This window comes from Drosophila eugracilis, unplaced genomic scaffold (assembly GCF_018153835.1).
Source record: "Drosophila eugracilis isolate 14026-0451.02 unplaced genomic scaffold, ASM1815383v1 contig_705, whole genome shotgun sequence".
Lineage (NCBI taxonomy): Eukaryota > Metazoa > Arthropoda > Insecta > Diptera > Drosophilidae > Drosophila > Drosophila eugracilis.
Window position 1 is genome coordinate 8,542 of NW_024573597.1, and position 12,212 is coordinate 20,753.

The 12,212-nt window shown below is 35.8% G+C and overlaps 1 protein-coding gene across 2 annotated transcripts; it reads left to right on the forward strand.

The window, feature by feature from the left end:
* The first annotated feature begins 4,342 nt into the window (after positions 1 to 4,342).
* LOC121529678 (rho GTPase-activating protein conundrum-like) lies at positions 4,343 to 11,641 on the forward strand. 2 transcript variants are annotated; one of them, XM_041819410.1, is made up of 6 exons: positions 4,343 to 4,469; positions 9,781 to 9,888; positions 9,941 to 10,210; positions 10,272 to 10,830; positions 10,887 to 11,405; positions 11,457 to 11,641. In XM_041819410.1, the coding sequence occupies exons 1-6, from the start codon at positions 4,450 to 4,452 to the stop codon at positions 11,490 to 11,492; spliced, it is 1,512 nt and encodes a 503-aa protein (XP_041675344.1). In that variant the 5' UTR covers positions 4,343 to 4,449; the 3' UTR covers positions 11,493 to 11,641. The 2 variants fall into 2 exon arrangements, with proteins under 2 accessions (XP_041675344.1, XP_041675345.1); XM_041819411.1 differs by having other exon boundaries at positions 10,275 to 10,830.
* Positions 11,642 to 12,212: the final 571 nt, after the last annotated feature.

A 12,212-nucleotide genomic window follows, 5' to 3' on the forward strand; every position in this document is an offset into this window, starting at 1 on the left:
TTAATTTTTTTTTAGATGGGGAACTGGAACCAGAATGGTTGGTTTCGCCGGATATCCAGAATTAACAAAACCTTTTTGAAAAAAGTAAGCATGTTGTCTATTAAATTATTGCAGGTTAAAATTGGTTAGAAAGATGAGTGGTCTTGTGATAAATACAACGAGATCTATTGACTTTTTCTTTTCTATTACAAAGTCTATTTAGTACTGAAGTAGGTTTTATGCTAATGCAACGGCATTGGCAACAAGATGGAAAATTTGGTTATATTGAGATGGCATTTACGCTTAGATAATAAATTGAAACCGTTTACGAAAATCCAGACCCCTTAAAAACACAGTTTCTGAACGAGCCAATACTGCAACCTTCGTGTTGAGTCTGGGCACTTCCGTTGGCGTCCTCATTTTGAAGGCTCGTAACCATATCGTTATTTTATTGATAGGTCTCAACAATTCGTGCAAATGCCAAGATCCCAGTGGTGTACTCGACTCCTTAACTAGTAAAACATAATCGACCAATATGTAGGTATACGTATTGATAGTGCCATTCCGTATACGATGTGTAGAATAAGGACGCGGTTGATTACTGCGGCTGATCTCATCTTCAAAGGTGAGCGTTGAGTTTCCTATTGAATATACCAAGATGCCGTTTTTTATAGCTAACTGCTGACTCCCACTGCCCTCCCCAGAGGGGTTCCTCTGGAGGAATGTGTATCCCATTGAATTCTATCATTTGTCATGACGTTATAACGAGTCATCGATCGATCGTTTAGCTCGGTTTTCTTTTCGCACGAAGTTTTCTGTACTTGCTCTCAATGAAATAAAGCACTACCAAGCCTTAGATGTTCGTTAGTTAATCTGTTCAAGATCTTGCTAGTCGTTTTCAATAGGAGCGTTCTTTCCTTGTTGTCTTAAATGTCTTCCACAAGAAATATGTTAATCTATTGTTTTGTTGATTTGCTCAGTTCCAATACCTTGATTCCTTGAATACATCGAGTACCGATGAGTCGATATGTTGCCTTTCCAGAGAATAATTGATCTTGCCAAGAACGTGGGCTTGGACAAGCATATGGTCCGTAAAAATGCGAGACTTGATGTGAAGCGTGCTGCATCCCCTAATCGTGTCTGCTTTTACTGAAGATATTCTAGTTATCAAGATGTTTGATGCGGAATGTGCCAATGTATCCGTTCGGATACATAAGAGAGTTCTAAACTGGTGTGTAACAAAACACGAGCCGTTATGGAATCTCCATTTATCGTTTTCCTCTGAAGAATTTGCAGTGACTTGGGCCAAATGGCTGAGAGTCGCTGAAGTTTCGTATGTTGCGTTGGTGTCTTGCTCTACCACTTGGGTAAAAGTCTCAATGGCATGTAGACTTTCTTGCACATGTAGAAGAGAGTGAGGATTTCCTTTGCAATGTTTACATTCGAATGTATTATATATTTGCACATATTGATCCCATGCCCAGATTGCAAATAGTTATAGTACAAAGATTTTTCCTTTGCAAAAGATCGCCTTTGTTCTGTAGACCTATATATGTTTTAGCTACCGCCTTCAATTGCGACCATTGATAATTCTTTTAGGTTTTTCGACTTGTGTTGTTGTCTTGCCATCATTAGTAAGCTCCCGTTTGCTTAGCTCCAGTTCCTGGCATTGAGAATCTAGAAACTATAAGAACTCCTCGAGCGTGGGGGAATCCGTGTCCGTGCTGCGTTAAATTCACCTTCGCCGTGCGTCAGCGTCAAGTTTCTCCAATGTTAGTTAGATTATCCAACAATCGCGTGCAGTTTGGTTCACAGCATCCAGACCTTGAACCATTTCATTATGTCCGACACCTTGCGTAATATGTATGCATCTGTTTTTTTTGTTGCTGGTAAGCTCATAACTGCTCCAAAAATGAGTTTACTATGCGCTGTGGACGATTTTATCTTTCCTTCAGCCGTTCCCACACAGTGGTGTACGCCGTATCCTAGATAGCCAGGTCTCGCACCAAGTTAGTAGCTTTATCAGCTTTTTGGAATCGCCGTACCAGATACAGAATTTAAATCCGCCGCTGTTACGCCACACCAGCTTGAAACGGTTTTTGTGTTGCCCTGATTTGTTGCGAAACGCTTGAAGAGCTCTTAGTTTTATTGTAGCAAGCTGAGAATTGCGTCTTCTGGAATGTCATGTCCAGAAGATATACCCGGTGGTGGAGCACCTCTTTTTTCCTTGAGAATCGTGTTTGACCTTAAGTATTTTGATTCATAGATTTTGTTGTCTATCTCCGGATCATACATAACCTTCAACGTCCTCGTGAAGAGCTATGCAATGGAATTCCTTACTTAAAGTATGTATGCCAATGCAACGGCATCGTCAACAAGATGGAAATTTTGTATATTAGAGATGCGCTTTTACGCTTCGGTATTCGAAGTTGCAATTTGCTCACGAACAGGACGAAAGGGTATATTATAATTATTGAAAAGTAATAGGTAAAACGAAGCGTTTCAGATTTTACAGATATCTTAATTTTGCAACTATTTTTCTACCTATCTGGAGAGTTCATTATCCCAAAAAGATCCCATTATAACACTATGACTTCTACGTGTTTCAAATGATCTATGTAAAAACTGTTTTTTAATTTCCCCCTTTTGTTGCCCTTTAGACTATAGACAAATTGTTACAATAAGTTATAAAATTAAAATCTTTCTCGTTTAGGGATTGAAATGTATATATAATCTTGACCAGGATAAATAGCCAAGTCGTTAAGCCATGTTCGTCCGTCCGTCTGTCCGTCTCTGTATGAACGCAGAGATCTCAGAAACTATAAGATACAAGGAGCGCAAGCTTATGCCGGCATCCGGCTATGCCCAAAGTCTCCACTCTGAGATTTAAAAAGTTGGGATTAGCATGTTTAATTTTAAAATGTCAGCGCAAGGTGGTACTATTATCCGGCCGCGCCCACTCTAATGCCCACAAACCTCGGAATACTTTTGCTTCCATATCCAAATGTATGTATGTCTTCGTTTGTTATTTTATTATTTTTTAATTAAAATCAATTGATTTACCGAAGATTTTTAAAATCGGAACATTATTTTGCGATTTATTGAAAGTGTAGGTTATAAGGCCTCACATGTGCAGTGACGTCAACATCAGTTAGTAGACATGCTTTTTCCGTTAGCAAAAGTTGAAATTCAGAAAGTATAATCTGAAGATGCCAGTGCATCTTAAAATGGTACTACTATCCGGCTACACCCACCCATACGCCCACAAGGCTCAAAAGACGGTTTTCGGATTTTCTAGAAAAGCTGATATCTCGGTAACTGTAAGAGATAGAAGGTTTTTATGATGCTCCCAATGCGAATTGTTTTTTTCCGATCAAGCCATGCCCACTCTAACGCCCACAAAACCCGAAAAACCAAAAATGCAAAAATCTCAAAAAATACAAGAGCTGCAAGATTTTGCTTAGGAACACGTATTTAAGAGATGCCACTGCAACTTGCCACGAGGTTTCATCCGGCCACGCCCTCTCTAACGCCCACAAACCGAGGGAAAACTGTAGCGTCTATAATATTATTATGAATGTCTTCTTTTGACCTTGTATAACTTATTTCTGTTAATATCTATCGATTTACTGAAGATTTTTTTAAATCGGAACATTATTTCGCTATTTATAAAGAAATTAAGGTTATATAGGCCTCACACGGGCAGTGACGTCACTATAAGCATACTCAACATGCTTCCTCTGACAATGGGTGGCGCCTCTGAATTTCCACTAGCAAAATAATATTTTAAAATTTTGTAAAACAGTAACGGGTATCTTATAGTCGCGGCACTCAACTATAGCGTTTCCTCTTGTTTTTCTGTTTGTTTTTGAATGAATCTAATAATTATTCGATTACATAAGAACTGGAATACAGCCCGCATCATAAATATGAATTTTATACCAGTTGGATTTAAAACAAGAAAAATTGCTTCTTGGGGGAGTGCCTACTATAAGATAACCTTTGTCCCTGTGTTCAATTTTAGATTATATTCTTATAAATAAGCTATTTTTATAGCCATAATTCGTAGTATATATTTTTAAAAATTATTAAAACTTAGCATGCATTTAACATTTAGCTTGAAAATTCTAGTAATAAGTACGTTATGCGAGTTAGTTTACTCTGACACTTAAAAAGGCAAAGAAGTTTGAATGTTAAAGTTGGCAAAGCTTAATAATGAATATTATGCAAAAATTAACATTGACATTTTCATAAATATGAAGTGTGCTTTTTCTAATATGGTTTTCTGATTAATTACAATAATTCAATTCATTTTTTAGGGTTTTGGAGATTCGATATACTGAGCTGGAGCCAATACTACGACTTTATCAAAACCTTATGCTGAAGCTATTGTTCAAAGGGTAAAGGCTTTAAATCAAACAATTCAGGGACGCTCGAAAACTCGACCAAAACGGAAGCCTGATATTAGAGATGTATTTCGGGATTTTGATGTAAGTATAATAAATGTGTAAAATTATTCATAGATTTGATAGCTTATCTTAACTTATGTATGTTTATTTTTATATAAACACTCGTAAACAGCGTTGGAAAAGCTAAGATACTCCAGTAGTATATAGTTTTGCTATTGCTATCGCTCTCACTATGACGAGCTCTGCTCGGAGCTTTAACAAAGTTATGGCAATAGCAGAAAACTGTCATTAAGAAGATTGCCATATTTTAGGCGCTTATTGTGAATTGTGCCATCTGCTAAGATACCTTCTTACTTTAATGCTATCATTATCAAAAAATAGCTTAAAATATTGATTGTCAGGAATGTTTAATGCTAAATGCAAAAGGTGATCATCAACGGGACTTTTTATGATGCCACCATCATTCGGTCATTTAGTATTTAAAATAATGTACTAAGTAAATAATAATTATAATTAAAAAACAAGAAGAAACGCTATAGTCGAGTGCCACGACTATAAGATACTGCTACTGTTTTAAACAATTTTAAAATATTCAGTGGAAATTCATAAAGCGCAACCTATTGTCAGAGAAAGCATGTTGAGTAATTGATAGTGACGTCACTGTCAATGTGACGCCTTATAATCTACATTTTTCATAAATAGCAAAATAATGTTCCGATTTGAAAAATCTTTGATAAAGCGATAATATTGACAAAAATGTGTTATACAAGGTCAAACGAAGATATACACTATAATATTATGGACGCCAAAGTTTTTCGGGCGTGGTCCGATAAAAATTCGTGGAAAGTTGCAGTGGCAATTCTTAAATATGTACGATTCATGTAAAATTATTCGGTCAATGCTCAATGACCTGCTCATCCAAAACAGTTGAAGACACCCGAAACACTCATTCCGAAACATGAGTGTTTCGCTCACTCCTTATTTTCTTTTTTTTTGCTTTCAGTGTTTACCCAAAAAACTGTGCAATAGAATCGAGTGAAAAGAAGGAATGTTTTAAAGCTAAATTCAAAATCTGATCATCAACGGGACTTTTTATGATGTCAGCAGTCAATTGGCTTTTCCATCCTGCGTCTATCTCATTTCCCTTTGAGGCATATCCGGCAGGCTTCCTTCTATAAATTTCTAAAAAGCATCCATTCTATCCTCCGGCTTTTAATTTTTGTTAAATTACCGATATATCTCAATGTTGCTGTGAATAAAAGTCCAATCTCTAGTTTAACTTATGCCTGGCCACACTGATTCTCTTGTGAATTTTTTCATAGAAACTATCGATGGGAAAACTAACTAAACTAAACTAATCTCTAGTTTAACTTATGCCTGGTCAAACTGAATCTCTTCTGAATTTCTTCATAGAGCTGGAAAACTATCGATGGTGACGCAATTTGATATTGTCGATGGTTTCGGATCGATACTATCGATACCAAAAAAAAAAGTTCGCTTCCGGCAAATATTCGTGCGAGAGCCAAAAAAAGGCCGGCAAATATTTTCGTGCGACCAAATATGCAAATAAGATGACCATCGATAGTGAGAAGTGACACCCGAAACACTCAGATCAGTTGAAGACACCCGAATCACTCATCCCGAAACATGGGTGTTTCAGACACTCCCTTCATTTGCTATAAGTGTTTTGGGTGTCTGTGCAATACAATCATGTGCATAGGATTAAGTGGGTGACAAAAAAGCAAATACACAAAACACTCAAAGCGATCTATGCACTCGGGTGTGTTACTCTTTTCTTGCTGAAAAGAACACTCGAAATGTATAAGTGTGATTCGGGTGCCGAAAAAAGACACCCTTGACGATCTCTGGTGTATATCATTAAGAGGGACAGCAGTGGAAACGTGCAGCCTTGACTGCAGTGCTAAATCTTTACTTGCACCAAATGTATGCATGCACGACATACCTGAATAGAAGGCTAACCGATGTTTTCTATATGAAACCGCCTCAGGGATACATTGACGTGGGTATCACCACATAAAAGTAATACGATTGAACTATATCCATAACCATATTTTCAAGTAGAAAGAGAGTGGCATATAAAGTTGAACGAACCTATGCGATATAAGATCCCTTTGTCAGAACGAGCCATGTTTGTACATGATGAATGTAGATGGCTGACTTTGCCTGATACTTATCTACGTTGATGATTTGTTTCTTGCTTGCCGGAAAAAGAAGACATAATTGACATGAAGACAAAGATTACTATAAAGTTCTATAAATTACTATGATTCTGGAAATTAGCAGTAGCTCTACCTTTGCTCTAGCCGCTCCTTTCGTGGATTTTGAAAGTCAAGAAACATTTTCTTCATTTAAAAGCCCGCATCGTTTGCTGGTTGTCTCAAACTCTTTAACCGAATGCTTTAATTTAAAAGCAGATATCCCTTCGTTCTTTCCGTTAAAATTCTGCCGTGCAATCATTGTTGTGGCTAATTGTTATGGACTTGAGTTTCATCAACGGTGTGCCAGGGATGCTGATCACCACTCTGTTGATCAGATGTTCGCTCGCTCTGTATTTGACTAAGAATCACTGATTAAATGGATGTATTGGATCGAATAGAACGTTATAATTTTCCAAAGCTAAACCTTTTTGTTGAAAAGTTTGCTTTATTTCAATATTTCCGCATTCACATTTTGTATCTTTCTAGAATTACCCTTTTACTTGTTCGAACTGAAGGTTCGGACCTATTTATGTTTTTGGTTGGGACAAACAATCTTTCCCTTATCATTATTTTGTCAATTCGTTTTTAGGCGCGTCATCACCTATATATGGTCATCATCTATATACTGAGTCCTTTCACTTTTTCGTGTTCGTGATCGTGCTTTTTGGTCCGGCCGAATGAAAAATGTTTTAAACTATTTAACAAATATGCAATGTAAATATTTTATTTAATAAATATTTTACCAATTTACCATTTATAAGTTGATTTGGATCCCTTAAAAATTAAATCAAACATTAGTTAGAGCCCAATACCAAGTTTTTAATAAATTTAATTTATTAAAACTCCTCAAACACTAGGGTATAATTAGATATTTATCAAGTTTTTATACCCGCTACTCGTTGAGAAAAGGGTATAATATATTCGTTGAAAAGTATGTAACAGGTAAAAGGAAGCGTTAGGAAGGTATCAACGGGTATCTTATCGTTTTCTCTTGTTTTTATTAATACCTATCGATTTACCAACAGTTTTTTAAATCGGAACAGTATTTCGCTATTTATGAAAAAATTTTAGTTATAAGGCCTCACATGGCTTGTGACATCACTATCAATTACTCAACATGCTTGCTCTGACAATAGGTGGCACTATGGAAATTCCCACTAGGAAAATGAATATTTTAAAATTGTGTAAAACAGTATTGGGTATCTTATAATCGCGGCACTCAACTATATCGTCTCCCTCTTGTTTTATACTGAAATATTGATCAAGATCAATAGCCAAGGTAATTTAGTTGTTTGGGATTTCGAAACTCATTACTGATAATAAATAATTTAGAGACTCACTTGCTTTTACAAAATAGATTCGGTTGACTCTAACGTCTAAAAACTGCACTTAATTTTTTAAAAATAGTACCACAGAAATTTAATACCAGTCGGATAAGGAGAAAATCTTCATATTGACATATGTAAGTACATATATTATCCTCAAAAAGAAATATTTATAACCTGGAAACACTTTTATTCAAAATTCCATCAAGTCAAATTTTTTTTATTTTCGCCAAAAACATCGAAAACATCGATGTCCGTGAACATCAATGGTTCTAGTCTGTACCTATCGACAATTTCTTAAACAACATTATTTTGTGGTTTATTAAGAAACGTAGATTTGAAGACGTCATTATCAGCTATTAAACATGTAACCAGCATGGGATTACAAATATTTCATATTTTTCAATCACAATTACAATTGACATGGGCAAGACAAGTGGTACCAGCCGACCGTTTCTTAATTATCCTGGTTGGACCGCCTTTGTACTCCCTCCCTAGTGACGACGTCACGATAAATAGAAGTGAACTCTCCGTTTCTCGTATGATGAAACTTTTTTTAAAGACTTTCGTATGGAAGTCGAGTAAAGCAACACTTCCTAGAATGAAGGCGGGATTCAATTTGTCAAAAGACACTGCTTTGCCGTTGGCATCTTAGGTAAATACTCGGTCATTGTTGCGATGTAGCACTTCGAATAGGCCAGTGCTTGGATCTGCATGACGGCTGCATGACGGCATTGGTACGAATGAATAATATTTTTATACCGTTACTCGTAGACTAAAAGGGTATACTAGATTCGTTGAAAAGTATGTAACAGATAGAAGGAAGCATTTCCGACCTATAAAGTATATATATTCTTGATCAGGATCAATAGCGAAGTCGATTGAGCCATCTCCGTCTGTCCGTCCGACCGCCCGTTCGTCCGTCCGTATGAACGCTGAGATCTCAGGAACTATAGTAGATACAAAGTTGAAATTAAGCATGAAGATTCTTGAGGTCCCGGGAAAGCGCAAGTTTATTTCAGTATCCTGCCATCTCGGGAACTATTAGAGCTAGAAAGTGGAAATTCAGTATGTATAAACTTTGGATGCCAGCGCATCTTTTAGAGGTACTACTATCTGGCCACACCTACCCATACGCCCACCAAGCTCAAAGACGGCTTTTCGCATTTTTTAAGAAAACCTGATATCTCGGTAACTATAAGAGATAGAAAGTTCAGATTAAGCATGTAGGTTTTTACGATGCCCCTTATGCGAATTGTTTTTTTTCATCTAGCCACCCACCCTAACGCCCACAAAACCCGAAAAACCAAAAATGGAAAAATCTCGGGAACTAAAAGAGCTAGAAAGTTAGTATTTTAGGGATGCCACTGCAACTTCCCACGACTTCTCATCCGGCCACGCCCACTCTAACGCCCACAAACCGCGAAACACTGTGGCGTCAATAATAATGTTATGAATGCCTTCGTTTGACCTTGTATAACTTATTTCTGTTAATATCTATCGATTTGACAAAAGATTTTTAAATCGGAACATTATTTTGCTATTTATGAAGCAATTTAAGTTATAAGGCCTCACATGGGCAGTGACGTCACTATCAGTTACTGGACATGCTTTCTCCGCAATAGGTGGCGCTTGGGGAATTTCCATTAGCAAAATGAATATTTTAAAATTGTGTAAAACAGTAACAGTAAAAAGTTTGTGCACGATATTTTATTTTATTTTTTAAGTTACAGTTAAGATCAAGAGGTTATTGGAACTATTTTCAACCGTTTTATCAAAACAGGACCGTATAACCTTTTGACGGCCTGTAAAAAACTCTCATATAAAGTGTATAACATTTTGAAGCAGTTTATTTTTATATTTAAAGGAGTCGAGTGAGGGCACACGTTCACGCAGTGCCACACCAGATTCTCTGGATTCCATACAAGTCGATGATGTTTGGGCAAACTGTTCAATGTAAGATCAATTAAAATTACCCCAATTTTTAAGCTAATATTTTTTTTAATAGCTCAAGCAATGTTAGAGTTGTAGAAAGCATTAATGAGACGGGCAGTAAAAGTTGTGAACAAAGAAAAGAAACATTAAAACAGAACTTGCGACGAATACCCAGCTCACAGCTTAAAAGTTACACTTGTGCAGATATATTTAGAGGGTCGCATGTGCGATGTGATATACCGTTGCATTCGGCGCATGGTGTAGAGTTGCTTGGTTATTCACGGATTGGGACTATACATTTGCCTCGAAACCGATCCGGCTCAGATCCATTTTGCATACTTGGGTAAGTATTTTAAATTTGGTTTATGAGTATATATATAGTTCACACAATTATTTCTTTTCAGAAGAGCGCGTGAAATTTTATTTACAGATTCTCAGAGTGTAAGTAATGCTTCATCAGACGATTCTTGTGTTGAGTGTACAGATGCTTCACAAAAGACAAAAACGAGTCTAAGTCTGTCACAGACCAAAAATCAAAGCTTACGCATTTCCCCTATGTCCTATGATGGCCTTAGCTTTGAAAGCATTTGTCGAGATACCTCTAGTCTTGACTGCGTCGAAGCATTAGATAACTGTGACACATCTTCAAAACTATACACAGATATCAATAATATAAGTGAAGTTGAACTTAAAGGATTAAAGACAATTCTTTGGTTAGAATTAGCTACAATATTTGATCGTAACCAAGTGTCTTTGGATAAAAGAAAGCCCTTTAAACGCCGTCGCAAAGAAGAGGGTAATCTTTTTGGAGTATCTTTAAATGCTCTAATAAGACGGGATCAGCAAGTTACCGGCACTGATTCTACATTAGTTCCATTATTTTTGGAAAACTTGATAGCCGAACTTGTACAACGTGGGTCTAGAGAAGAAGGAATACTACGAATTGGTGGACATAAGCAAAAGGTTATGTTGTTGTACAAAATATTGTTTAACTTATTATGAATATCGTTTATTTGCAGACTGAAATACTTTATAACGAAATAGAATCAACATTTTATAAAAAACCTAAAAATGTAGCCCTGCTTTTGGGCACAGCTACGGTTCATGAACTTGGTGCCCTGCTAAAACGATGGCTGAGGGAACTTCCCCAACCTTTATTTACCAATGAACTTATACAACTCTTGTATCAATGTCACACACTTCCAACAATGGATCAAAAAAATGCATTATCAATTATATGTCAGATGCTTCCCCCTGAAAATAGGAACACATTACGTGCTCTGCTTAGATTTTTAAACTACATCATTGGTCTAGAAGATATAAACAAAATGAATTTGCATAACGTATCTACAATAATTGCTCCATCTTTTTTCCCACCACGTTATTTACACATGAGTGATAAAAACAGCATTGCAGAGCAAGTAAAAGTGGCTGCACAGTGTTGCCTTTTAACCAACGTCTTAATCTTGCTTGGCGAAAAACTCTTTCAGGTACCAAATAATATAATTTTGGAATCCAGAAGTAAGAAAACAAGAATGGTACGTTTTGACTTTTATTTTGAATTCACGTTGAAGATATTGCTTTTATAGGGAAAACGGGCGTCATCGGCAAATCAATTCAAGTGAGTTCAAGAATACGATGCTAACGGATCGCATCCAACTCGTTACTAATGGAAGCAACAAATTAAAATATTGTAAATATACTTGAAAATGCAGATTTTTGACTATAATATTGTTTTAAGCTATACCTAAGCTGAATTATATTTTAGATATGTATTTACATGATTATATAATTAATACGTCACTATATAATTATTATAGATATGCATATATCTTTATATATATTATATATATAATAATAAAAAAAAATCCAGTCAAAAAAGTTTTACCTAAAAAACAGAAATTTGAAATTATTTAAAATCTGCGTGCATTAAGTCTTTTAATAATATTCGTTGTTGTATACACAAATTTTTATGCCAATTTAAAAAACACTTGGGATATATGAAGTTCAGTAGATTTCAAGTGTGTGGGGTAATATTTTGTTATTTTAAAGCGTAGAGCTCATTATATATATGGATTATACCATTTGAAATATCGTAAAGTACCAGAAATATTTTTTTTGGAATTTTTTTAATACTCTTATACTTGTTTTTACAAGGAAAAAGCTTTCTGATTTAATATTTTTTTATTTTTCCGGTGATACAAAATCGTTGACTTTTGCGCGAACAATTTGATAAAAGCTAATCATAAACATTTTTAATTTCCTAAATAATAGCACATTTCAAAAAAACTTTGATGAGAATTTAACGAAAATTAATTCAATATTAATGTCGGCTGTGTCGCACA

Coding starts and splice junctions, on each gene's coding strand:
- LOC121529678 (XM_041819410.1), top strand. CDS start 4,450: ATGTATTTCGGGATTTTGAT. Junction 10,831..10,886: donor TTGGTGGACATAAGCAAAAG/GTTATGTTGTTG, acceptor GTTTATTTGCAG/ACTGAAATACTTTATAACGA. Junction 11,406..11,456: donor GAAGTAAGAAAACAAGAATG/GTACGTTTTGAC, acceptor TTGCTTTTATAG/GGAAAACGGGCGTCATCGGC.